Source organism: Taudactylus pleione, unplaced genomic scaffold (genome assembly GCF_031769625.1).
Source record: "Taudactylus pleione unplaced genomic scaffold, aTauple2 ptg000381l, whole genome shotgun sequence".
NCBI lineage: Eukaryota > Metazoa > Chordata > Amphibia > Anura > Myobatrachidae > Taudactylus > Taudactylus pleione.
The window spans coordinates 11,329,772-11,357,422 of record NW_028284782.1 but is presented as its reverse complement, the minus strand read 5'-3'; the positions used below and the strand labels follow the sequence as shown (position 1 = coordinate 11,357,422).

The 27,651-nt window shown below is 46.1% G+C and overlaps 1 protein-coding gene across 5 annotated transcripts in view; it reads left to right on the top strand.

Annotated features, from left to right (window-relative positions):
- Positions 1 to 27,651, top strand: part of ARHGEF9 (Cdc42 guanine nucleotide exchange factor 9) — a 500,659-nt gene that overhangs the window by 388,891 nt on the left and 84,117 nt on the right. For all 5 annotated transcript variants that reach the window (XM_088445573.1, XM_088445574.1, XM_088445572.1 and 2 more), the window contains one exon: positions 22,846 to 23,025. In XM_088445573.1, coding sequence (XP_088301699.1) covers positions 22,846 to 23,025 — 180 coding nt within the window. The remainder of the gene's footprint in view (positions 1 to 22,845; positions 23,026 to 27,651) is intronic.

Below are 27,651 nucleotides of genomic sequence, written 5' to 3'. Positions count from 1 at the left end.
GGCCGGATTCAAGGGGGACAGAGGTAAGCAGCGGGGTCCCGCGGTGGGTCCCCGCTGATCACATGGTCCTAAGTCCCCAGGCAGGGGGCTCCCTGGGGACTGGCTGCAGCGTGGAGCCAGGCGACCAACCTGTGCTTCCACTACCCCCTGGGACAGCGGACCGCAGCAGAGCGGTAGCGCTGCGGCGTCCCAGGGGTTAAATGCATGCCAGGGGAGCGCGCCTTCCCTGTCTCACAGCCGGCGCCTCCCCCGCTGCACACAGCCCTCTCTGCACTCTGCTGACTGGCCCTGTGTTAGCGCTCCTCCCCCAGGCCAGCCTTCTCTCTGCTCCTCGGCGGCCATCTTTTCAGAAGCATGGTGAACGCTGCTGGAAGCCTGCATTGGAAGCATCGTGGTCTGGGTCCCCCCGCATACCTCTCCTCCGCTGTGGTCAGGTCTGTGTATGCAGCGCTGTGTCCTACCAGGCCCTGTGTCTGTGTAGTTGAGTGATCAGCGCTGTTAGTGCAGGAATTGATTTTCTTTGCATTGTATGTGACTGTGCTAGCGCTGCTGCCTGTAACTTTTCTTCACAAGACTGTCAGCTTTATTACTGTCCCTGTTCTTTCTGCTAAGCCCTTGCGGTGCGGTGCTGCAGGGTGGTCTCTCGCCTATTTAATATATAATTGGTGAGAGGGGTCACATACGTGGTGCCATCATGTCTGAAAGTGATTTTCCCCTCCGGCTACAGTGTACCACGTGTAAAGTACCGTTAGCGGAGGGGGAGGGTAGCGCGGAGGGCCTTTGCCGGCAGTGTTTGTCCATGGCGCGGCCTCTTACGGTTACAGCACCGGTACAGGAGCCGCCCTGGGCTTGTTTCGCTCAGGCGCTAACAGCTTTAGTGGGCCAGTTAGCTCCGCAGCCCGCGTTTACTCCGATGGGTTTGTCCCAGCAGTCTGTGGTGTCGTCACCCATGCAGGGTTTCCCACGACAATTGGTGGTACCCCACAGTCTCCCTATTTCCCCGCTCCCGGTTTCTCAGGAGCCAGCGTGGGTTAACTCCCTGATGAGTTCTGTACAGCACTTGTCGGATGTGTTGCAAGGGGAGTCTGTGATGCGGCCTCATAAACGGCCGGTGGCGTCTCTGTCCGCTCCTTATGAGGATGACGAAGGGACGTCTGATGATGGGGATATTCTGGATCCTTACGATCAGGAACCTCTCCATACTAAGGACGCTGATGCTAAGTCCAAAGTATATATTCCTGGACTTATTCGGGCGGTCCGCACAGCCTTGGTGATTGAGGACGAAGTTCCCCCAGCGGCTAAGTCTAAGTATGCCTTTTTCAAAGACGTGAAGGGCGATGCCACAGTCTTTCCTCTTTCGGGTCAGTTGGTGGACCATTTAGAGGAGGCGTGGAAACAGCCTGGCAAAAGATACCAGCCGCAGCGACGCCTGGCGGTGGCTTATCCGTTTGCGGATAATTATTTTGCTAAGTGGGAATCCCCTCCACAGGTGGATTCTCACGTGACCCGTCTTGTCCGTAGTGCCACATTGCCGATGTCATCCATGTCCTCCCTTAAGGATGCTACGGACCGCAAGGTGGAAATCTGCCTGAAGTCCGCTTATTCCCTTACAGGGGGGGCAGCACGGCCGGCTATGGCCATTTGCTGGGTTGCCAGAGCGATGGAGCGCTGGGCGGATTCATTAGAGGCTTCTTTTGATTCCGACTGTCCGGCCGAACAGGCGGAGTTGGTTGGTAATCTCCGTGATTCGGCCACCTACATCAACGAGGCAGCTCTAGACATTAGTACTCTGGTGTCTAGAATTTCTTCAGCAGCGGTAGCTGCTCGTCGCACCTTGTGGCTACGATCCTGGAAGGCGGACGCAGATTCCAAGAAGGGTCTGGAAGCGTTGCCGTTACCGGAGAAGTTCTCTTCGGTCCGGATCTGGATAAGATTGTGGCCACGCTGGCGGCAGCCAAATCGGCTTGTCTCCCGTCGGCCGCTGCTCCTTCTGGTTCTGGACCATCGTCCTTTCGGTCATCTAGGGCCCAGGGCAGGCCCAAACCACAGTCGTTTCCTCGTCAGGCTGGCCCTAGGAAATCGGTCAAGCCCCGGAAGCAGGCATGGAGTACCAGACGTCCGGCCCCCAAGCCAGATGACAAGCCTGCGGCCTGACGGTCCGGGCCTCCCTTTGGGGGATCCCAGGGTGGGAGGCCGCCTGCTGCAGTTCGCCCAGTGTTGGTCGGTCACTACGACAGACACTTGGGTTCTGGAGGTGGTCTCCCACGGGTACGCCCTCTCCTTCCGGCACAGACCCCCGGCTCGATTCTTCACCACGGGTCTACCATCAGACCGGAACAAGGCTACGGAGCTGCGGAAGGTATTGCACACTATGCTCCAGGCTGGAGTTATAGTGCCTGTTCCATTCTCCCAGAGGGGCCAGGGTTTCTATTCAAATCTTTTTTTGGTACAGAAACCCAATGGGTCGTATCGTCCGATTCTCAACCTCAAAGCACTCAACAAGTCTTTGCGGGTACCGAAGTTTCGGATGGAGACCCTACGGTCCATCATTCTGGCACTGGAACCTGGGGACTACATGGTGTCATTGGACATACAGGACGCTTACCTGCATGTCCCTATTCTTTTGCGCCATCAACAGTTCCTCAGGTTTGCAATCCGCAGCGACCACTTCCAGTTTCGGGCGTTACCTTTTGGCCTGGCGACAGCACCACGTGTTTTCACCAAAGTGATGGCGGTCATGGCGGCTTCTCTGCGGCTGCAGGGAGTCCGCATGTTGCCTTACTTGGACGACCTGTTATTGGTGGCGGGTTCTCCAGAGCTCCTGTTACGCCACTTGGACCTGACCATTGTCCTGCTGCAACGGCACGGCTGGCTAATCAACTGGCAGAAGTCCACTCTAATCCCGTCTCGGAGGATTCTGCATCTTGGAGCCTTATTGGACTCGGGACAGCAAAAGATCTTCGTGACGGAGGAAAAGATCTCTGCTTTACAGTCAAGGGTGCGCAGTTGTCTGCACAGCCGCCGGGTGTCTCTACACTCGGCGATGAGGTTACTGGGCTCCATGGTGTCGGTGTTCGACATGGTGGAATATGCCCAGTTTCACTCCAGACCTTTGCAGCACCTGATCCTGTCAAAGTGGAACGGGCTGCCTCAGTCTCTGAAGTCCCAGACAATTGTGTTCACCCCGGAGGTTCGCCTGTCCCTTGCTTGGTGGTTACAGACGACCCACCTCAGCAAGGGACGTCCGTTCTGGGTTCCAAATTGGGTCCTGTTGACAACGGACGCCAGTCTTCGGGGCTGGGGAGCAGTTTTGGGTCCACATCTGTTCCAGGGCAGGTGGACGCCGACAGAAGCGGAGCTTCCAATCAATATCTTGGAACTCCGTGCGGTCTTCAATGCTCTCCAGCAGGCACATCGGTTTCTCCAGGGTCACCCGGTACAGGTCCAGTCGGACAACGCTACCACCGTGGCCTACATAAACAGGCAAGGAGGAACCCGGGCGGCTCTCGTAGAGGTGTCTCGGATCCTGGTTTGGGCGGAGCGCAATCTTCCGGCCATATCAGCGGTCTTCATCCCGAGAGTGCTCAATTGGGAGGCGGACTTTCTAAGTCGCCAGGACGTTCATCCGGGGGAATGGTCCCTGCACCCGGACGTTTTTCAACTACTGGTGGACAGATGGGGTCTTCCAGAGATCGACCTCATGGCGTCCCGGCACAACAACAAGTTGCCGGTGTACGGGTCTCGCACAAGAGACGAAGGGGCGACTCTGGTGGATGCTCTGTCCGTCCGGTGGACGTTCCGGTTCGCATACCTGTTCCCTCCGGTCTCCCTTCTTCCACGGGTAATCCGGAAATTCAAACAGGAAGGAGGGACGCTCCTGTTGATAGCTCCCGCGTGGCCCAGACGGCACTGGTTCTCAGACCTTCAGGGTCTGTCCGTGGACAGTCCTCTGCGGTTGCCGCTACGACCGGACCTCCTGTCTCAGGGTCCTTGTCGTCACCCGGACCCGACTCGGCTGTCTTTGACGGCGTGGCTGTTGAGACGGCCATGCTGAGGTCCCGGGGGTTTTCCAGCTCTGTGGTGCGTACCATGTTGCGAGCTCGGAAAGCGTCTTCCGCGAGGATATACCATCGCGTGTGGCATACGTTCTTCCAGTGGTGTCGACCGAGAGGTTATGCACCGCGGGAGTTTCGTCTGTCTCGGATTTTCGCCTTCCTGCAAGCGGGACTAGATCATGGGCTTCGCCTTGCTTCTTTGAAGGTACAGGTTTCGGCCTTGTCTGTCTGGTTTCACCGTAGGATTGCTACAATCCCGGATGTGCGCACCTTTATGCAAGGTGTTGTCCGCATTCAGCCGCCCTTTGTTCCACCTGTGGCGCCTTGGGATTTGGCTGTGGTCCTGAGGGCTCTCCAAGGACCGCCGTTTGAACCACTGGGATCAGTGGATCTTAAATGGCTAACAGCTAAGACTGTTTTCCTTCTGGCCATTGCTTCGGCCAGACGTGTTTCTGAGTTAGGGGCTCTTTCTTGTAGACCCCCTTTCTTGGTTTTTCATGGGAACAGGGCAGTACTCCGCACTCGGCCCGAGTTTCTTCCCAAAGTTGTTTCCCAGTTTCATGTTAACAAGGAAATCGTTGTTCCGGCCTTTAACTCACCGGGTCTTTCCGTGGGTGAGGCCTCTTTGGATGTTGTGCGGGCCTTAAGGACTTATGTTGACCGCACTTCTTCGTTTAGGAAGTCGGACGCTTTGTTTGTCCTCTATGGCTTCCGTAAAAAGGGTTGGCCTGCTTCAAAGCAAACTTTGGCAGCCTGGATCCGTATGGCTATTTCTGAAGCTTATCTTCATGAAGGCCTACCGGTTCCTCCTTCTCTGAAGGCTCATTCCACTAGGTCTGTGGGTCCTTCGTGGGCAGCTCGACGTGGTGCCTCTGCAGTCCAGATCTGCAAGGCTGCTACGTGGTCCTCTGTCCATACCTTCGTGAGGTATTACAGGTTTGACACCTTCGCCTCTCAGGATGCTTCCTTCGGGCGGCGGATTCTCCTTTCTGCACAGGAGCGTCCCCACCCTTAAAGGATACTGCTTTGGGACATCCCCAAGGTATCCTGTGGATACCCTATGGACCCTGAAGTAGAAAATATGAGATATGGTAAGAACTTACCCTTGTTATCTCTTTCTACGAAGTCCATAGGGTTCCACAGGACTCCCGCCCTGTCGCTCCTGTGCTGCAGATGGGCTTTGCTCTGGTCACCGGTTTTCCGTCTCCCTCTGGTGAGAATGTGATTCTTGTATGTGTCCAGATCTTTGTTCTCTCTCTTCCTTCTCCTCCTCCGGCCTATGGCTTGGTAACTAACTGAGGTGCCTTGGCTCGGGGGCGGGGTATAGGAGGGGGACCTAGTGCATCCTGGGAGGCTGAAAGCTTAACTCTTTGGTGCCCTACGACTGACGTCACACCTATACCCCAAGGTATCCTGTGGAACCCTATGGACTTCGTAGAAATAGAGATAACAAGGGTAAGTTCTTACGATATCTCATATTATTTTTCTGTTATGAGTAGGTGGACCCAATGCAAGCCCCTGGTTACAGCTCTTTATATGGCAATGCAAGTAGAAATGTTGTCTCAATATATTTCCATTAAATTGTTTCCTTGGGCATGATGTAAATAAGGCCTCATTTTATTCAATGATGTGAGTAATTGTATTCATCCTCTTATGTTTAAGGCATTGAACACAGTTCACTCATGCCTCACATCAGATTTAATATAATGTTGCTGGAAGAAATTTAGCTGTGAGCACCTAAATGCTTTTATAATATAACTTTATATATACAGTATGCATCAATAAAATGCTTTACAAGGATGCTGAGTAGAGAAGTTAGTAGTTGGGTTAAGATCCATTAAGACAATTTGTCAAATTTATATAAGAAGTAATTTGCTGCGAATAAACATTTGACTACCAACACGAATATTGTGATATGCCTCACTGACAAAAGTGGACTATTGTAATTCAAGACATTGAACCTTACTATGTTAAAGTATACCCAACTTAATGACATCACTATACATAGAAAGATGGTATCTGTAGTATTTAAATTAAAACTGTATACTTTACTTCTCCAAGCAGTGGAGGGTAGCACAATTTTTGCCAGTACTCTACACAGACCTAACCTAAAGTGCATAACTGCCTGGTGAGCCCCCCAGGGCATCCGATATCTTTAGCACGTAATTCTTTGTACCATCCTGTATTTAAGTATTTGGACTACTTTATGTAGTCTGTAATTCTGTCTGCATCTACTTTTCTCAAAGGCACTTTCCATTGCTACATCTCTCCTGTAGCAAATGAAATAAATTAAGCCTTGAAAGTTGATGCAAACAATTCCTACAGGTGTCCCTGTTTTGTTTCTACAGGGGAACACACTGAATGAAGTATAGCTGAGATCACTCACTGTTCGTCAGGTCCTCCTACTGGCATTGCAGTGAGTCCAGGAGTCCGGACCAGCAGGAGTCCGGACCAGCCATTAGCCAGTTTGTTGATCCACCTGAATTTAAATGTAATTTAAGTCTGCGGTCGTCCAGTCCACCAATTGATCCACCCCTTAGATTCACCCTGCCAGGCCTGCCCATGACACTGATGCCCTGACTGCCTCAGCCTGCTTGTCACAGGCGCAAAGCACAACGAGTGCAGCTCTCAAGGTGCTCAGAAAGCAAGCCCGCGGGGAGGGCACCTCCCAATGTTCATCCCGCGGACTTGCTCCGGCTTGGCTGCGATACTCAGAAAGGTGGTAGTCACGATATACCCTGAGGTGTTTAACACAGTAGGCACAAATGCTGAAGGTACAGTAGAGCTGAGTACACATAAGGGTGGGACTTTGGTAGCGTGCCACAACGGATGCGTTAGCACTCAGATCCGTGCCACAATGGATGCGTTAGCACTGTTTGTACAGCGCGTAGTGAGCAATAAGGTTTACAAAGGTGTTGGCACTGTTTGCACAGCGCTTAGGAGCTCATTCAGACCCACTCGCAAGATGCGATCACTCGCTTGCAAAAAGGGGCCGGATATTTAAATTAAGCACTCGCACTGCGTCGCGTAAGGACGCCCTCTATGTCTTAGGAAGCTATGGCAATGAGCACTCGCTAGTGTATAAAGACGCCCCCTTGCCACTCGCAACACACGTCATCTCCGGGAATTGTAGGATTAATCGGTAACATCCAGAGCCATCGGAGATTCTCGCAGTCCTTAAGGTTGCCTTTCCCCGCCGCAAGCACTGCGATCAGTGCGGGCTGAAATACATGCAGGTGACGTGTACAATGACGCTAGTTTGCTAATTATGCACACCCTTTAAACAGCGTTTTGGCGGCCTAACACGCCTGTGTTCGCACATCCACTCCCCCGTTCACAAGCCCCTTCCCCTGTTACCACCCAGAAACGGCATTATCTGTCACTCAAAGTAGCGACCTGATAGTGGCTTACGAGCTACCAAAATCAGATCGAAAATACTGGCTTGCGCACACGCACTGCGAATTATACGCATGCGCAGCTGGGCGAAAATCACTCAGAGCGAGCAGGTCTGAATCAGGTCCTTAGTGTGTAAGGATATAAACATATGTGCTGGCACTGTGGGAACAGAGGCCCTGATTCAGAGCCGGACGCTCTGACAGAGCGCTCGCTCTGAATCAGGGCTGGGCTATTTTTTTTTAGAGCGCCCTCCTGGCCGCTCGCATAGCTGTGGGTGACCAAGCACAGGAAGATGTTCGCGATGGTCAAGACCATCGGGCTTTCGACGAGACCATTGTGGTAGGGTCTCGTTGCCGCAAGCCCCAGAGAGATTTCGGCTCAAACAGAGCCGAAATCTCTCCCACTGACATCACTCGTGATGTCAGTGGTGCCGGCCCCAAACGGAGGCGTTTACATGGGAACGCCTCCGTTTGGGCAGCCACTTCCCCGGCCCGCCCACCAAAGGGGGCGTGCTGTCACTCAACATCGACAGCACCCCCCCTTTGGTACGAGACACGGAGCGACGGCTTGCCTGTTGCTATCCGGGTCCCGCGCATGCACACGACGGAGCCGGCTCCTTCGTGCGCATATGCTCTGGGCCACCATCGACCCGGTCGCGAGCGCTCAGCGCTTGCGACCGGGTCTGAATCAGGCCCAGTGTATTGTGCAATGAGAGGCATGGATGTGTTGGCACTGTAGGAACAGCTAATGACATGCTTTGAGATATTTGCAATAATCCTAGAGCTCAATACAGACAGCAAATGTAACAGAGTACACATACTGATGATAAATGCAAACAGGTGGAATTGGTGCAACCAAATACTCTGGCGCTTAGTTTAAGACCACCACCATACTTCACCAGGATTCTCCACGAGAGGATATGGACTTTACTTAGTGAAGGCCCAGGTCACAGCCCAGCGTAGTTGGTTCCCAACTTGAAAGAAACAGAGTACTTAGCTGGTATGAGAACTCTGCCTGTAAACACAGTGGATGGAAATGCGGGTAAGGATGTGCTGTTGTTGAGGAAACCGAACACTGGAGTTTAAACAACACTGGAAGAAAACTATACTGAAGAGTATAGTTCTGGAGCGGGAGCACCTATTGATACTCAGGCACTGGAAGACTGCACTGAGCAGATTCTTATAGTGGCTGGCTGATGGGTGATTTCCTGCATGAGCCATTGGTGCTGGAGGTTAGTGGTAACACCTGAGAGAGTGTTATGTAATCTCCAGCCTGAAGGAGAGCCCAGCTGGGTCCTGTTAAGGATTCTAATTTGGAAGGCCAGCAATCAGTGGCCTGCTGAGTGTTGGAGGCAGGCCAGTGGTGTCCATGACTTCTTGTACTGTCACAAAACTCTGTGGATTACTTGATTACAAATCCCCTGTCTGTATAAAAGCAATTTGGAACAGACTGTTATTACACACTCTGCAGCATTATTTGTGCAATATAGAACTGTAGGAAGTAGTATATTTCCATTATAATGGCAAGAAAAACTGTAAAGAGACTTTGAGCTGCAGGTTTGACAGATAAAGTGACAGTAAGAAAACCATTGCTAAGATTGCAAAATAAGAAAAAGAAACTTGCTTTGGCCATTAAGCATCGCCAGTGGACTACAATCTTTTGAAGACTGGAAGAAGGTCCTATGAACCGATTATATTTGACATTTTTGGTTCATCATGCAGGTTTTTTGTAAGCTGTTGAGTAGGCAAAAAAATGGTTCCTCAGTGTGTGATACCAACTGTTAAACACAGAGATGGAAACATGATGACCTGGGGCTCTTTTGCTGGATCCTGAGTCGGCGACTTACACAGAGTGATTGTCACCCTGAACCCAAAGGGCTACCACAGCATTTTGCATTGCCATGCAATACCCTCTTATTTATGCCTAGTTGGATATGCAAGTATCACATATCAAATGAATCGGCACAGTCTCCTGGTGCATCCTAGTTGCATCACATTGTGACTAAGATGCATTTTCAGGTGAAAAAGATGTGAGAAAGATGCCTGGGAGATAGCAAAGTCTCACGGGACCTGACTCGCCAAGAGGGGCTTTTTGCGCGACTGCAGCAAAATGTATGAGGACACATCTGTACTGTATGTCATTTGTTTGTAAAATGTAGTATGCATGCTTTAGTTTGCTAGAATTTTATACTTTTGGGGCGTGGCCTGGAGTACCTAGGAGAAGGGAGTGTTTTGCCAGCTCCCCTGCTTATATCCTTTAAATATCCTGTTTTTCCTGGCTGTTTCTCCACCAGACTGGATATTACAGTGTTATACTTTCACGAGACTACCAGGGGTTACGAGGTGGGGTGTGTTTCGCGCTGCCTCTCAGTCTATTTCCTGGAGTTTGCAGTGGCCAGATCCTCTCCCACTGGGGCTTGCTGTCCCTGTCTCCGGGCTCCCAGGGCTGTTTCTTGATACTACACTTACCTGTGGACTCCATCCTGGGGCCTGGCTGCGCCCTGCGGAATCCTGTGTGTGACTCCTGCTGGCTCTCGTTTAGGGCGTGTTGGATGCGGACATCCGCCATCTTGTCTTTTTGGACGGTGGCTGCGACTCTCCTTGCACACTAACATCTCTGCTGCTGCGGCTGATGTGCTCCGTTGCCTGGCTTCTGCGGTCATCTGGATATCTCTCCTGGGGTCTCTCCTGTATGTCAGCTGTCTGCTGCCTCCCATTTGTCGGTGTCCTTGTAGCTGTGTGCTGGTAAGCTCTGGTGGTGTGCTAGCCGCCACCATCTTGCCACTGATCTCCCTTCTGATTGCTACTTAAGGTTCCCTGCTTTGCTGGAACTCCTATACTGGTGACCGAACACCTCAAAGATGGCTAGCTCTCTGTAGCAAATTATCCAGGCTATTAATACCTCTACTCTTAGGCTTTTTACTAAGCTTGAAGATATGATGACTATATCTCTGAGTTCTGTAGCTGCTGTCCTCATGTCTTTTACAACAGAGCATTTTTTGGATTTATCCTGTCCAAGGTCTGTGCCTACTTCTGAGTCTGATGCCCTCTCAGTTTTTGGATGTCTCAATTCTATTGTGGTTCTTCCAAAGATCCGTTCTTTCCTTTTACCAGACGAGTTGAAGTTCCAGGATTTATCCTTAAAGTACTCCATGATCCGTTTTGTTTACCCTCAGATGGCAGGGAGCTTACAGAATGTATTGCTATCATACTATATGTTATGTCCTTGAGGGGACGGGGTCGGGACTGATTCTACAATCTCACAAGAGGCCGAGGCTGGTCGGATTAAGATTAATATTTGAAACCCAATATTTTATTTTGTTTACATTGTTTGGACATTTCTTTATTATCCAGTTGTTTGAAGCATCTAACTATTCTGTCTATTTTGGTTTATATATACAGTATATTAGTATAATGGCAAGCATTCTATATGGATGAAACACCATTTGTTTAGAATGTGGGAAAGCCAGGATATACCTAGCTCAGGGTCATTAGTTTATTGCTCTCGCCAGTTACATGGTTTTTGTTATCCTATATTTGCATGGATGGAAGGGTGGTTTTAAGGTAGTTTAGTGTAGAATGGGGGGGAAAAGTTAGGGATCCAGGTATACCTTGGTTGGGGTTAGGTCATATAGGGTGGGGGTTTATGGGGAGAGTTGTTTTTGGGTTTCATTTCTTTTTCTTTATTTATGTAGTTTTGATCTCCTGGCAGATGTGTTTTCTTATATTTGATATTTTATAATGTTTTGATATGCAATTGACATATCTAGAAGTGGCAGGATATTTGTGTACTCTCATCCGGTTATATGGGCCCGAAAGGCACCTTCGGGTTCTTAATATCTTCTGCAGATATGATGTGGATAATATTGCATATCCTGTTTTTTATATAATGTCAGTCATTTTTGTGCACTGTCCTATGCCAATATATATTGTACAGTATGTCGCATTAGTTTCCTTATAACTGCAACATTATATATGTTTTATTGTACTATTTTAGTATGTTATGCAGGGCCAGTGGCACCATTAGGCAGCTTTAGGCAGCTGCCTAAGGGCGCCGGCCACTAGAGGCCGACGCTGAGTCCACAAAAAAAAAAAAAAGAATAAGGGATGCCTTTTTCGTTCCTTGCAAGCCTCTGGATCTCCCCCAGGAATGCACTCTCACCTGTCAGTGCGGTTCGGTAGAGTCAGCACTCAGCAGCAGTGGTGGCCCCTTTCTGTCTCCTGCATTTCCCTCCTTTGCTGCCAGCCTGTAATTCACATAGGAAGCTCCGCCCCCCACTAAGCAACATAAGGAGGAACTACTACTGCAGCTGAATGGAGCCAGGTAAGTAGTCCTGCAAGGGGAGTGTGTGTGGATGAAGGAGCCCTGGCAGGGTGACTGTGTGTATGGAGTAAGGAGTTCTGGCAAGGGGAGTTCGTGTATGGATTAAGTAGTCCTGGCACGGTGAGTGTGTGTGTGTGTGTGTGTGTATTAAGAAGTCCTGGCAGAGCGAGTGTGTGTGTAAGGAGTCTTGGCAGGGTGAGTGTGTGTGGATTAAGGAGTCCTGGAGGGTGAGTGTGTGGTGGTGCTGACATACAGTAAATTGGAGTACTTATTGCCCTTATGTTTGTACTAATTGCATGGGGCAATTTAGGCTAATCCAGCAAGATATATCAATTACTAATCGTCTAATTAGGAGTATTAACTCCAACATATTTTTACACATTACCCTAATTCTTCAGATGCTCTCTCATTTGCAAAAGACTGATACTAGGTCCTGCAGTGCACATTGTGTAATAGGTCCTTTTCATTTGTAGTACAAACAGCAGAGGCATCCTCTCTATTTCTCCCACAGTACTATACATGCATGACCCTCTCATCTGTGGTCCAATGCTTTACAAATCACAAGGGTTTTAAAGGTATAAAATTAAAAGTAATTTTTTTTTTTATTGTTTATTGATATTATTGTAAAAGAGTCTCCCAAAGTTTTTTTTTGCCTTTCTGTCTCATCTAATCCATGTAGTTCATGTCTACAAAACGTCTGGGAGCACCACCAATTGCGTATGGTACAGCAGTCATTTGCATGTGACTCGCCTGTATATTGGTCTATTAACATACTCTGCAATTATTTTCTTACTAGTGCGGATCCCATTCCTTTTGAATAATATATTAGGGCACAGATGTGTAGAATAAATACAGTGCCTTGCAAAAGTATTCACCCCCCTTGGCTTTTTACCTTTTTTGTTACATTACAGGTTGTAATGTATTTATTTTTTTAATCTGAAATTTAGGTTATGGATCTGCACAAAATAGTCTAATTTGGTGAAGTGAAATGAGAATAAAATATATATAAAAAAGAATCTTTATAAATAAAATTCTGAAAATTGCCATGTGCATATGTTATCACCCCCTTTGCTATGAAGCCCCTCAAAAGTTCTGGTGCAACCAATTACCTTCAGAAGTCACATAATTTGTGAAATGAAGTCCACCTGTGTGAAATCTAAGTGTCACATAATCTGTCAGTATAAACACACCTTTTCTGAAAGGCCCCAGAGGCTGCAACACCACTAAGCAAGAGGCATCACACCATGAAGACCAAGGAGCTCTCCAAACAATTCAGGGACGAAGTTGTTGAGAAGTACAATTCTGGGTTGGGTTATATAAAAATATCCTAATATTTGATGATCCCCTGGAGCACCATCAAATCCATCATCATCAAATGGAAAGAACATGGTACCACAACAAACCTGCCAAGAGAGGGCCTCCCACCAAAACTCACAGACCGGGCAAGCAGGGCATTAATCAGAGAGGCAGCACAGAGACCAAAGGTAACCCTGAAGGAGCTGCAGAGTTCCACAGCAGAGACTGGTGTATCTGGGCATGTGACCACAGTAAGCCGTACACTCCATATTGCTGGGCTCTATGGAAGAGTGGCCAGAAAAAAGCCATTACTTAGTGATAAAAATAAGAAGACGCGATTTGAGTTTGCCAAAGGCATGTGGGCGACTTCCCAAATGTATGGAGAAAGGTGCTCTGGTCAGATGAGACTAAAATTTAACTTTTCGGCCACCAAGGAAAACGCTATGTCTGGCGCAAACCCAACACATCCCATCACCCCAAGAACACCATCCCCACAGTGAAACATGGTGGTGGCAGCATCATGCTGTGGGGATGTTTTTCAGCAGCAGGGACTGGGAAACTGATTTGAGTCGAGGGAAAAATGGATGGTGCTGAATACAGGGATATTCTTGAGCAAAACCTGTTTCAGTCTGCCTGTGATTTGAGACTGGGACAGAGGTTCACCTTCCAGCAGGACAATGACCCGAAGCATACTGCTAAAGCAACACTCGAGTGGTTTAAGGCAAAACATTTAAATGTGTTGTAATGGCCTAGTCAAAGCCCAGATCTCAATCCAATTGAGAATCTGTGGTCAAACTTGAAGATTGCTGTACACAAGCAGAAACCATCCAACATGAAGGAGCAGGAGCAGTTTTGCCTTGAGGAATGGGCAAAAATCCCAGGGGCAAGATGTGGCAAGCTTATAGAGACTTATCCAAAGCAACTTGCAACTGTAATTGCCGCAAAAGGTGGCTCGACAAAGTACTGACATAAGGGGGGTGAATAGTTATGCACGCTGAAGTTTTTTGTTATGTTGTCCTAAATGTTGTTTGATTCACAATATAGAAAAAAACACAACTTCACAGTTGTAGGCATGTTCTGTGAATGAAATGATGCACACCTTCAAACAATCCATTTTAATTCCAGGTTGTGAGTCAACAAAACATGAAAAATGCAAAGGGGGGGGGGGTGAATACATTTGCAAGGCACAGTATGTATTGGGGCACTGATGTGTGGCACATGGTGCAATATGGTGTAATTCACAGCTGTGTGACATATTATGAATTGGCGGCAGAGTAATTAGGTACATTATGATTTTGGTGTTTTGCTGTGTGGCATATTCTGTATAGTATAGTGCGAAATTGGGAAACTGCTGAGTGGCATATTATAAACTAGGAACACTGATGCGTGGCGTATTATGAATTGGACGGAGCAGGGGCGGTTGGTGAAATGTTGCCTAGGGTGCCCGTAAACCTTGCACCGGCCCTGATGTTATGTATAACTTTAAACTAATAAAAAATAAAAAGAGTTCTATTTCAATCCAGCATTTGCCCATATAGATATCATTTGTTGACTTTTTGTCATTAGATATTATGGATGCTATTCTATTGTTGTAAGGGTTGAGATTTAGGGATGAGTATAATTAGGCTTGCCATATCATCCCTTTAATTCGGGACACATATGAATTACACAGATTCTGTGGCTGGCTGACTTCAAGTCTCCATTTCACCTGGTTTTAATCAAACATAGAACCTGTATAATTCACGTGTCCCGAATTAGATATGGCAAGTCTACATATAATCCATTTCTGTGCCCTGGAAGTGATTCGGCTTAGGACGGAATTGCACGCAAGCAACTTTGCAATTCCGACCTTCTAATATGCAAATGCAGCAGGTGCATAACTCGATCCCAGCACTGCGACCGAGCTTACGCAGGCTGGCCGGCTTGCAAGGCAAAGGAAATTGTATCTGTGGACGCAGCCCCTGGCCTTGCCACGCCCAGAAAACGGGGGCCAACAGATGTTACAGTAAAAATAGAGCTCAAAGGGGCATTCCATACCTCTCTCCTCACTACATCATGTGCCATGTGACTGTGGCTGCTATAGGAGTCACATAACACTGGAAATTCTCCAGAATTGTCAATAGCAGTCTAAATGAACAAACCAAGAGATAAAGGTAAAATATCATTCTTCTTATGGCCAAGTACAGTGAAACCATTATTTGTGGTGTTGTTGATTTGATGTGTGAATGTAAATGTGGGCTTGTTACCGTGCAAATATATACAAAAAAAATAGATGGCAAAAGAAAGTTTTACATGTTTTTGTTTTTTTTGAAAACTTTAAATCAGTTTAAAACTAAATGTTTTACTTATTAAGCACTTAAAACCAAAAATCATACTGCTAATATTTATAATGACAGTTTTCTGTAACACATCCTGAGTGTATCATTCCTATAGACTTTTGATAATGTAAATAAGTTGCTCTTCTGCGCACTGAGCTCGTGGTTTGTGGCAAACCTCAAGGTGTCCCCAATCCTCAAATAGCATATAGTAAAGGTAAATTAGGTGCAGCGCTTGGCCTATTATGATGATTAGGTGTATTAATTAGATTTTCTTGATTTATAAATGGTGGTATGTGCCAATGACATCAATTAATCTAATACTGATGTTAAGATAATAACAGGACCAATGGATATTAATGCTAATGATATTTACTTCAAATTGACAGATAATGTATTCATTATATGATCCAAATAAACTTTTAAGGAAAATATATGATGCAAGAAAAAAGAAAAATACCGAAATGAGAGTAAAAAATAATTATTACAAATAAAGATAAAGGATAAAAATATCAATAATGTTCCATTCAATAATCAAATAGATCTGTATATCTTTGATTGATTTGCCCAACGGATTTGATAATGTAAGAAAGGTATAACCCAACTTCCTTTGCTTTACCAGTGTAGAAACACCTCAGCGTGTCCCAGCCTCCTGCTGCTCCCTGACCTTTCTTTGCCTGTGTATTCATCTGCTGGGGATCCCATGGCTAATGGCTTCTGCTTTATTGCCATGTGAAAGTGTGAACTAGCAGCCAGCATAATTAGAAACCGCTGCAGAGGTCAGAGCAGCCTCACAAGCTGGTGTCTCCAGGACATTTCAATATTGAATCTCATTCCATGTGACAGTAAGACTAAAACACAGCTCCAGAGCAGTTTATTTTGGGTTGTTGGCTGCTGGATGGAAGGTTACTTAACACAAATATTCTTACTCCAGACTCAGAGGTCTCTGCACTAAGTGTCATTGGTTATTGTTATACTATAGTGTTTTATGGGGATGTAGTCAGGAAGCCTGTGGTCGAAATGCCGAACAACGGCTTCCCGACAGTGAAAGCCCGGCATGGGACCAATGATAGGCGTATAAATACTGGTGCCTATCATTAGCCACATGACGAAATCCCGACGCACGGCATACCGAACGTAGGTAAGCCAGGCATCGGGATATCATAGCCGCGAGGGGGGAGGTTTAGGTTTAGGGACTCCTGGGGGGACTTTGGGTTAGGTTCCCCCCCCCTCCCCCCGGAGGGTTAGGGTTAGGCTATGGGAATGGGGGTTTATGGTTAGGTACCTCCGGGGGGAGGTTGGGATTAGGTACTAGGGGGGGGAGGTTAGGGTTAGGCACCCATAAGGGAGAGTTAGGAGGGGGGAGAGGGTAGGGTTAGGGTAAATGCTCACCTCAGTCGGGATCTACATCTGCCGGCCTCCTGGCGTCGGTATTTCATCTGCCGGGCTTATAGGCATATACTCAAGAGTCCCAATTTGAATCTTTGTAGGTATCCTTTATGTTTGAACTGTTTGAGCACTCAATGAACTACATGGTAAACATTAGAAGATTGAAAATAGTGGCGGAAAGAAGAAGAAAAGGTTAAAAGTGGGCAACCAAGTAAACTAAGGGTTGTCACGCTGGGCGGCGGGTTTTGGAAAGCCGAGATCTGAGGCTGTGGGAGGAGGCGAAGGCGAGGGGACTGGACGTATGATCTCCGTATCCAAAAGTCTTGGTCGTTGGCTAGACCTAGTCAATGGTGCGGAGTCTAACTCACAAGGAGGTGTTCGCCAGTGACCCCTCCAAGCGGGATATGGGCTTGTGCGGCTCCCTGTAAGCAGGTCGCTGTCCTTTGACTTGGTGACCAAGGCCTGCAGGGAAAAAGAGAATCAAAACACCCGTGGCCCAAGGGTAATGCCTGGAATAGGCACGTGGGGAGTGGGATAGAACTCCTGGCTGGAGAAAGGCACTTGAGGTGCTGGCTAGAGAGGTGTGGAGATTTATTGGTAGGCTGAGGTAACAGCTGGATATCCCACGAAGTATATATCGGATTGCTGGCCGGAGATCATGCACTAGGGTTCAATGAGACAAAGGGTTAACCTGCACACAGGCTGTGATGGTGAAAGCACTGCGATGAGATGAAGGGTTCACTTGCAAACAGGGTGTGATGGTAAAAGCTCTGCGATGAGATGAAGGGTTAACTTGCACACAGGCTGTGATGGTAAAAGTACTGAGGTGAGATGAAGGGTTAACTTGAAAACAGGCTGTGATGGTAAAAGCACTGCGGTGAGATGAAGGGTTACCCTGCACACAGACTGTGATGGTAAAAGCGCTGTGATGAGCTGAAGGGTTAACTTGCACACAGGCTATGATGGTAAAGCACTGTGGTGAGATGGAGGGTTAACTTGCACACAGGCTGTTGCTTAGTAAAGGCACTGTGGAGAGATGGAGGTTAAACTTGCACACAGGCTGTTGATTAGTAAAGGCACTGTGGAGAGATGGAGGTTAGCTTTCACACAGGCTGTTGATAGTAAAGGCACTGTGGAGATATGGAGGTTAAACTTGCACAGAGGCTGTTGATAGTAAAGGCACTGTGGTGAGATAGCTTAGAAGCTCTGGAAGAAACACACTGGAAGCACGGGGACCTGGAACGAGACTCCTCTAGTACACTAGCGGCGACAATGATTGTTCAGGCAACTACCTGGAGCACAGGAGCCGGATATATACCCCTGGAAGCTTGCTGATAGGCCCACAGCATCAGCTGACCAGCCGGGCCACTCAGTGAAGGAAGTACTGACATAGGGAAAGTGTCATGGCGGCGCCCATGACGGAAACTGCAATCCCCGCTCACCGGGTCGCCTGACACCACAGCTACAGGGTGAATGCTCAGCTCCTCCCACGTCGCCGCGCCAGCCGCCCGACTGCCCGGGAAGTCAGAGGAAGCCGACGGGACGGTAAGGGACGGCCGATCCCCGGCTGAACTCTGACAAGGGTGTATTTGAAAATTTGTGTTATAGCAAAAACATACCACTATTACAGAGGGTCCAAAACCTGACAATAATCATTTTTAAAAGCCAATCCCTGCAATCAGGCAACATATGATTTGTCAAAAATACAAATACAAAAACAATACTTTCTTCACTCTCATCACTGTCCACAGTTGCTTTGTGCTCCTCAAGAATAAGTGTGACAGTCTTTCTTCATTAGTGTGGGACTAGCACTGTGCAAGCAGGGTAGAATAAATACAGAGATATACAGCATGTAAAGCTTCCTGTTCTTAAATAGATGTATGACATTGAGCAAAAGCTATTATTTTCCGTTTTCGGTTACTGCAGACTCAGAAAGGTATCTTGCAATAGGCTTAAAGGCAATAAATCTATTGTGTATAATAAGAAAGATTGCACTCAGGACCACAGATTTATATTAAATATCTACACTTTTATCTCCTGAAATATTGACATGAATTGTGAATTTTACTAGTTACTTTTTTTTTTTTCAGAAATCACCTGGTTATTAGTTCTACTACTAGATATGTGCGCTCACTCTCAGAGCAATCCCTACCAAGCTGACCTATGAACAACATGAATATCCTAAACATTATTTCACTCAGCTTCATAATAATGAGGCAGAATATTAGTGTGAATAGAAGGTGTTACATGTACTTGAATATGAGTTTAGTACTCGTAGTACTCTGCAAAAATCAATAAACTTCTTGCATACTTGTGCGGCCAACACCAGGGCCGCAACTAGGGAGGGGCTGAAGGTGCACGTGCACCGGGTGCGCCTCTGCACCCGGCGCCAGTGTCCTCCAGCCCGGCACCGCAGGGAGACTCCAAGCCGGATGCCCGCTGAGATGTTATTACCAGCGGGCAGCCGGCTCCTTCTCTGCAGTGCCGTGCTAGCCGGAGGCTGGAGTTCTCTCCTGAACTCCAGCTTCCGGCTCTCCCCACAGGCACTATGGGAGAGATGTAATGACGTCTCTCCCATAGTTCCGAGGAGCAGCCGGTCGGACCCGACGGTGGCAGTCACAGGAGCGGGGTTTAAGGTAAGTATTTTTTTTTGTGTGTGTATGTGGCACTACGGGGGCATTAACAGGGGGACTACAGTGGAATTACCTACAGGGGCATTACCAGGTGGCTCTACAGGAACATTACCAGGGGGCACTACAGGGACTTCATCAGGGGGCTCTACAGGGGCATTACCAGGGGGCACTACAGGTGGCATTACCAGGGGGCTCTACAGGGGGACTACAGTGGCATTACCTACAGGGGCATTACCAGGGGGGTCTACATGGGCATTACCAGGGGGCTTTTGCAGGGGCATTACCAGGGGGCACTACAGGTGGCATTACCAGGGGGCTCTACAGGGGCATTACTAGTGGGCATTCCTATTTGGTCACTACAGGGGCATTACCATATGGGCACTACAGGGGCTTTACTATGGGGACATTACATTACCATATGGCCACTACTACAGGGGCATTACTATAGGTGCACTGCTGAAGGGGGCATTACTATGGGGGCACTGCTGCAGGGGGCATTACTATGGGGGAATTACTGGGGGGGCGCCCAATTACTGTCTTGCCCCGGGTGACAAAAACCCTAATTTCGGTCCTGCCAACACCAAAAGTAAGATATATAGGCTTGATTTACATTAATCTGGAGTATGGACGTTCATAGTAAGGAAACAGTAGATGCTAAATTCCAAACCTAAAGGGAGCAGAGTGAAGGTCTAAAGTGAGGAACACACAGCAAATGAACAATGCTGGATTGCAAGCAGAGCATGATAGAAATGCCTAGTGCCAAAGTGACCACTGCGGCATGAACAAAGGATGTCAGGCCACCATTATTTAGCCAGTCTATCCTTTTCTGAAAATCAGAGGAATATTAATACAATCTTTATCTCAGAAAATGTCTCAGAATTAGTATAATTCAAACAAAGAGCAAGTAAAGCCAGTATTTGGCATTAATGTATACAGTATCACAGGCTGTGTAGGACTGAACTGAACAACATCTCTAAAATAAGTGAAGGGTCTCAGCCTTTTATACTGAGTGAATTTCCATTAAAATAGTGTCCTAAAGATGCAAGAGGGATTTCAACTGTTTGTACTGGAGGAGAGTGGCAATACTATACAGAACTGCAGTGGGAAGTTAGATTAATGCTGAATAGGATATTCTACCTTTATTGTTTAAAACTCGGAATTGCAGTTTGAGGTTCTGTGGCTCTTCCATGAAGCAAAGACCAGCATAAGAAAAGAAAGGATGTTGCACAGAAAACTCTATACAGTACTTGACAATATTTTTGACATCCCCTTTGGGAGATCCTGTAGGGTAGATCCACTGGGTACAGGGCGCCGCCATCCTATTTTATTTCCACCATGCGCAATTTGCTGAGTACCTACAATATCCAATGTACACACAAATTGATTATACGCATGTAGTTTCAAAGATTTCTAAATTGGATTCACCTTGCCCTTAGTTACGAATTAGAAACAATTGCACAAAGAGGGAGGCAGTGTGGCCAGAAATTGTGGGGCCCAATACAAATAAAACAGATTGGGTCCCTGTCTGACGCTCCCCTCCGCCTCATCTCCATCTCCACCCTCTTGACCCCATTAGCCTCTCCTGTGGGAGAAAGTAAGATACCAATACTAAGCCATAATACCTTTATACCAGTGTTTCCCAACTCCAGTCCTCAGGGATTCCTAACAGTGCATGTTTTACAGATCTCCTCATTATCATAAATGAAATAATTAGCACCACATGAGGAACTTTTCAACTAGGAGATCTGGTAAACATGTACTGTTAGGGGTCCCTGAGGAGTCCTCAGGGACCCCTAACAGTACATGTTTACCAGATCTCCTAGTTGAAAAGTTCCTCATGTGGTGACACTGCTCTATACATATAGTTACTGTAGTTTGTATGAAAAAGGCATCTTGCAGGGATGCAGGCAGAGGGAACACAGAGCCTGTGCATGAACACATACTTACACGTAGTTAGGAGGCACATTTTTGCAGGGATTCAATTTGGCCTGGGTGTGGCACTACAAGATGCAGGGGAGACACTCGCTGGACTTGAAAAATAAATTCAGAATGTTTTCATTAACAGAAAGTTTAGACACAACACAACTATAAAATACTGTGACCCTTTTAGTAACCACTACCATCCCTACTCCCCATCATAAATGAGCTGTTCCATGTTTCCAGGTGGCCGGACTACAGGCATTCTGGGCCTCATATTGCTGTGCACCCGGTACCCACCTGATGGCAGTCCTGAGTGTTTTGTGGTTTGCTAAAAACCCTTTTGTATTTAAGATGATACAGTATCTTTTAATATTCTTTTAAAAAGTCATATGGTATACAATAGCAAAATACTTTCTATTATTCAAAACTAAATTGACATGTAGTCACTCCATGGCCCTCATTATCCAAACATGGCTTTACCACATCTACTGGACAAGCCTTTTCCTATGCTCTACGCTGTATATTCAATTCTGTCCTTAAATATTCAGTACACATCTTCATCTTCTGTACCCTTCTCCAATGTCACTTATACAAAGAGGCTGTTATGTCATCTTTCATCATATGAGTTTCTGTCCCTGTTATTGTATGTGCTACTTATGATCATAGTTATACTGCACATTTATTGGGTATACACTTTTTTTTTGTATTCCTTTCTGCTTTGTTAAATCACTACAATTGTAAATAAACTTTTCTGCTGTTCTACCAGTGGCACTGGTGCCTTGTAACCTTACATATACATTATGAGACTTATGCAGAGTTAAATACAAGTTGGCTGTAATTGCCCCCACATTTGCCCCTGTGCTGAGTGGTGTGCATCTCTGTGGCCGGACTGCCCCTATCTGAAGGCTTGGTTTCCTAGCCATCATCATTATTAGTGCTTACTTACACTAGCCCTATCACTGGTGCTAAAGAGCCGTCTGAAAAAAGGTGGATTTCTGCGCGTGCACAACTCTGCATAGTCTGTACTTCCATGGACACGTCCTCTCCGACCTCTGCCTGAGTGAGATGTGACTGGATATGCTAATCATTGTAGCATGCAGGGCAAAATATGTTCACAAACTGATCTGACTTCACCTCTGCATCAGACCCAATATGTCTATACCTGATGTTTTTACATGAGAAATATTTTGGTAATTTTAGTACAATGTAGACCCTTCATACATGATATTTTGGTATACAAGGGATCGTTTTGATCTTTATAATGACAGCACTGACTTTTTATACCTAGAAAATCTGCACATTAAATGTATACATCCCAGGTTAAAGCACAGCACAGATTCATTTTAACTCAAAATATGTTCTGCATCAAGTTCGTTTCTAAATCAAACATTTATTAGCATTAATGTTATTACAATATTAATCTTGTATTTTATTGCTTTTGTATTTGTGTGCTTGTGCTTAACATACGCACCCACACATATACATATTTATATTGATGCTATTTTGCCTTTCTAACAGGGCTATCTAAAGCAGTGCAGGAAGCGGAGAGACATGTTCAGTGATGAACAGTTGAAGGTCATCTTTGGGAACATTGAGGACATCTACCGGTTCCAGATGGGCTTTGTCAGAGATCTGGAGAAGCAGTACAATAATGAGGAGCCACATCTCAGTGAAATAGGACCATGCTTTCTAGAACACGTAGGTTTAAATGTTCCATCTTGTATGCAAAGCTACATTTGTTTAATCAAGGTGCAGTGCAGTTAAAATGGGTGATATTTTCTGTTTGCAAAGGTAAATATTTTATTTCTTAATAGATCCTAAGGAGTTTTACAACACTTAAGTTTGTTTCAATGTTGACTTTTGTAGTCACCATTTTTCCCATGACACTAAATTATCTTTATTGATCACTGAAACTTGCTGAAGACATTCCCCCTGCTCATATAAAAGTGGTCCTATGAAAAATCACTTTGATGTAAGGCTTCCTTTACAGTAGACCAACGTTCCTCATTACAAATGATATACCGTGTTTTGAATCCCAACATATTTAATTTAACAAGATATATAAATATACACATACACTAAAGGACTCCTTAACTCACTGCTTGTTCCATAAATAAACCACAAACTCTTTGCTATCTAGAAATGCTGTTTAAGTGCTTGCTGCCTCTGTAGGGATACTACACACCATCCATCACAGCTCAGTCAATCTATTACTCTTTAGACAAAACACATTCATTTATTGCCTGGAGCAGGTGTGCGGGGATAATGTTCCACTCACTGATACTGAACTGGTTACATTGTTAAGTGATGGATATTTTGTTTTTATGTATTGTACAATCTCCATAGTACATTTCCTCCTGTGAGATCTGGCCAGCCTAGAGCACCCTGGCTTTGTTAGGGAACATTTTTTGTATGTATTATATGTGGCCTCTCACCTGTACAAAGGGTGTTGTTTTTTTGAAAGGTTTGCTTTTGATTTGTTTTGCGTATAAATATTTATTTTTAGAACTGAAAAAATAACATGATGTCAACATAGTCACTACATTAGCTGTCACTAATGTGAAATTTAGGCATAAAATTTGTTGCACAATGCTGAACCTGGTAGAAAAGGGGTTAAAGATCTCTACAGGTTTTGCGGCTTCCGAAAATGGCTCTGAGTCTGCTATCTTGACACGGTCTAAATGACAGCAGCTGAGCAGTAAAATGCGCCAGACCAGCGTGCAGAATGAACATTACACTTCAGATGACTAAATGCCCGAGGGTTTCAGCCTAGTTTAACGTGCTGTTACATAAGCCACACAGGTCTGGCCTTCATCATCTGTGAATATGTCAGGGAACGTCAAGAAAATTATAATTCCCCTTTTTTTAGATTTTTATCTACAATGAATAGATCACTATTATGTAAGAGCCTTTTGGGCACAGTACTGTTTTGCAAGAGCAGTCTGTATTCACTGGCATGACACTTCATTTCTAAACACATGTGTATCCTCTGCCTCACCTTGTATAGTCCAGTGATATGTTTGCATGCTCACCATGGAGGAAGACTTGTTGTACATAATAGCACTAATTTCAGAAAATGTTTCTTAGAAAAATATTTGAGGCAAGGAGCAACAGCTTCTTAGAATAGATTTAATACATTTGTATCTTTTCTCTCTGGGTCTGGTGACAGATCTGTGAAGCGTTCAGCAGAGATTGCATTAGGACTGATAAGAAAGTAGAGAAGGGATATTGGATTATAAAGAAGGAATGGTGCATTAAATTCATACACTGAATGGGAATATTAACCGTAAATCTGCAGAGATTGAATTTGTTGATTTACCATATATGATCCCTATGATCTTAAGTACGTCATTTTATATTCCTCTGTATAAAACACAGATTGTAAAAGTTCTGTGTGACACACAGATCAACAATAATAGTCTTCCACTGTATTACTGATCGGTGCTGGCTTTCCATATGGTCCATGAGAGAGCGTAACAACATTGGCCTAATATCAAAATATTTTTGTGTGTATAGTATTGTTTAGTAGTGACTTAAAACATAGATCATAGATAATTCTCACTTAATAGGCCGTCACTACACAGGCCTTAATCCCAAGTGTTTTTTTTTTTATTATTATATAATGTATCCTAGCAATTTGCCACTTTGCTGAAGTCATTTTATCTAACTTATGCTAATGTGAAAATCCATAGGGCTCATGTGGGGGTTTGTGCACCTGACAGCTGAAAGCAGCACCGCCCATTCATTTTACACCAGCTGCCGAAACCATCATCATTAGTATCGGCACTTGCACCAGCCCCATTCTAGGAGATCCCTCAGAGACAGGCTTCCCGTCCCCATACACATGACTCACACAGAGCATTACATACACAGCAAGACACTCCCACAAGACAGGGCGGTTCCATTGATGCTGCCCATATTGTAGTATCAGGTGTGGGAAGGATAGGCTATAGTGTAGTATCAGGTGGGGGAAAGATAGCCTTAACTGTAGTATCAGGTGGGGGAAGGACAGGCTATAGTGTAGTATCAGGTGGGGGATGGACAGGCTATAGTGTAGTATCAGGTGGGGGATGGACAGGCTATAGTGTAGTATCAGGTAGGGGAAGGATAGGCTATAGTGTAGTATCAGGTGGGGGGAGGATAGGTTATAGTGTAGTATCAGGTGGGGGAAGGACAGGCTATAGTGTAGTATCAAGTGGGGGAAGGATAGGTTATTGTGTAGTATCAGGTGGGGGAAGGACAGGCTATAGTGTAGTATCAGGTGGGGGAAGGACAGGTTATATTGCAGTATCAGGTGGGAGAAGAACAGGCTATAGTGTAGTATCAGGTGGGGGAAGGACAGGCTATAGTGTAGTATCAGGTGGGGGAAGGGCAGGCTATAGTGTAGTATCAGGTGAGGGAAGGATAGGTTATAGTGTAGTATCAGGTGGAAGAAGAACAGGCTATAGTGTAGTATCAGGTGGGGGAAGGACAGGCTATAGTGTAGTATCAGGTGAGGGAAGGATAGGTTATATTGTAGTATCAGGTGGAAAAAGAACAGGCTATAGTGTAGTATCAGGTGGGGGATGGACAGGCTATAGTGTAGTATCAGGTGGGGGATGGACAGGCTATATTGTAGTATCAGGTGGAAGAAGAACAGGCTATAGTGTAGTATCAGGTGGGGGAAGGACAGGCTATAGTGTAGTATCAGGTGGGGGATGGACAGGCTATAGTGTAGTATCAGGTGGGGGATGGACAGGCTATAGTGTAGTATCAGGTGGGGGATGGACAGGCTATAGTGTAGTATCAGGTAGGGGAAGGGCAGGCTATAGTGTAGTATCAGGTGAGGGAAGGATAGGTTATAGTGTAGTATCAGGTGGGGGAAGGACAGGCTATAGTGTAGTACTATGTAAGACGCTGCGGAACACTTGATGCGCCATATAAATAAAGGATAATAATAATAATAATAATAATAATAATAATATTAGGTTGGGGAAGAACAGGCTATAGTGTAGTATCAGGTGGGGAAAGGACAGGCTATAGTGTAGTATCAGGTGGGGGATGGACAGGCTATAGTGTAGTATCAGGTAGGGGAAGGATAGGCTATAGTGTAGTATCAGGTGGGGGGAGGATAGGTTATAGTGTAGTATCAGGTGGGGGAAGGACAGGATATAGTGTAGTATCAAGTGGGGGAAGGATAGGTTATTGTGTAGTATCAGGTGGGAGAAGAACAGGCTATAGTGTAGAATCAGGTGGGGGAAGGGCAGGCTATAGTGTAGTATCATGTGGGGGATGGACAGGCTATAGTGTAGTACTATGTAAGGCGCTGCGGAACACTTGTGGCGCCATATAAATAAAGGATAATAGTAATAATATCAGGTTGGGGAAGAACAGGCTATAGTGTAGTATCAGGTGGGGGAAGGACAGGCTATAGTGTAGTATCAGGTGTGGGGAAGGACAGGCTATAGTGTAGTATCAGGTGGGGGATGGACAGGCTATAGTGTAGTATCAGGTGGGGGATGGACAGGCTATAGTGTAATATCAGGTGGGGGAAGAATAGGTTATAGTGTAGTATCAGGTGGGGGTAGGACAGGCTATAGTGTAGTATCAGGTGGGGGAAGGATAGATTATAGTGTAGTATCAGGTGGGGGTAGGACAGGCTATAGTGTAGTATCAGGTGGGGGGAAGGATCGGTTATAGTGTAATATCAGGTGGGGAAGGATAGGCTATAGTGTAGTATCAGGTGGGGGAAGGATAGGTTATAGTGTAGTATCAGGTGGGGGATGGACAGGCTATAGTGAACAGAGGGTTTTGATAGAGAGCCTCAAATACTAAAGGTCTGGGAAATGTCTATGTAAAGTATATATATGCTGCTTGCTGCACTGAGATTAACGTTAAAAGAGTTTGTCACCTTTCAGATATATTGATTTCCACATAGTACCTTTTGCTGTTCACCAGGATAGATTTTACAAAAATAACTCTCACTGTTTGCAAATGCACTGATTTGCCCTGATAGTCAGGCAGCATACAGGTATTACAGACATTAAGCATTTTTGGATGAGCAGAGTCTGTACTTACTTGTGCTTTAGCCACCAATCTGACAAACCAAAAATGTTAAAATCTACATTGGGGCCCACAGGCTTTCCTCATCCTCAATCATTGTTTGGCACGTTCCTAGTTGCTGGGGTCAGTGTAGCATACTGTAGAAGCCAACTTTTTTTCTTACCCGCCCAAGACAGTTAACAAAAAATTGATGTTTTTGGGGTGCTCTGCGCCCCGGACGTGAACCCCTTAGTGTTAGGGACTGCTAGCAACAGAGAAGCCGTGACATGTCCTAGCAGCTTC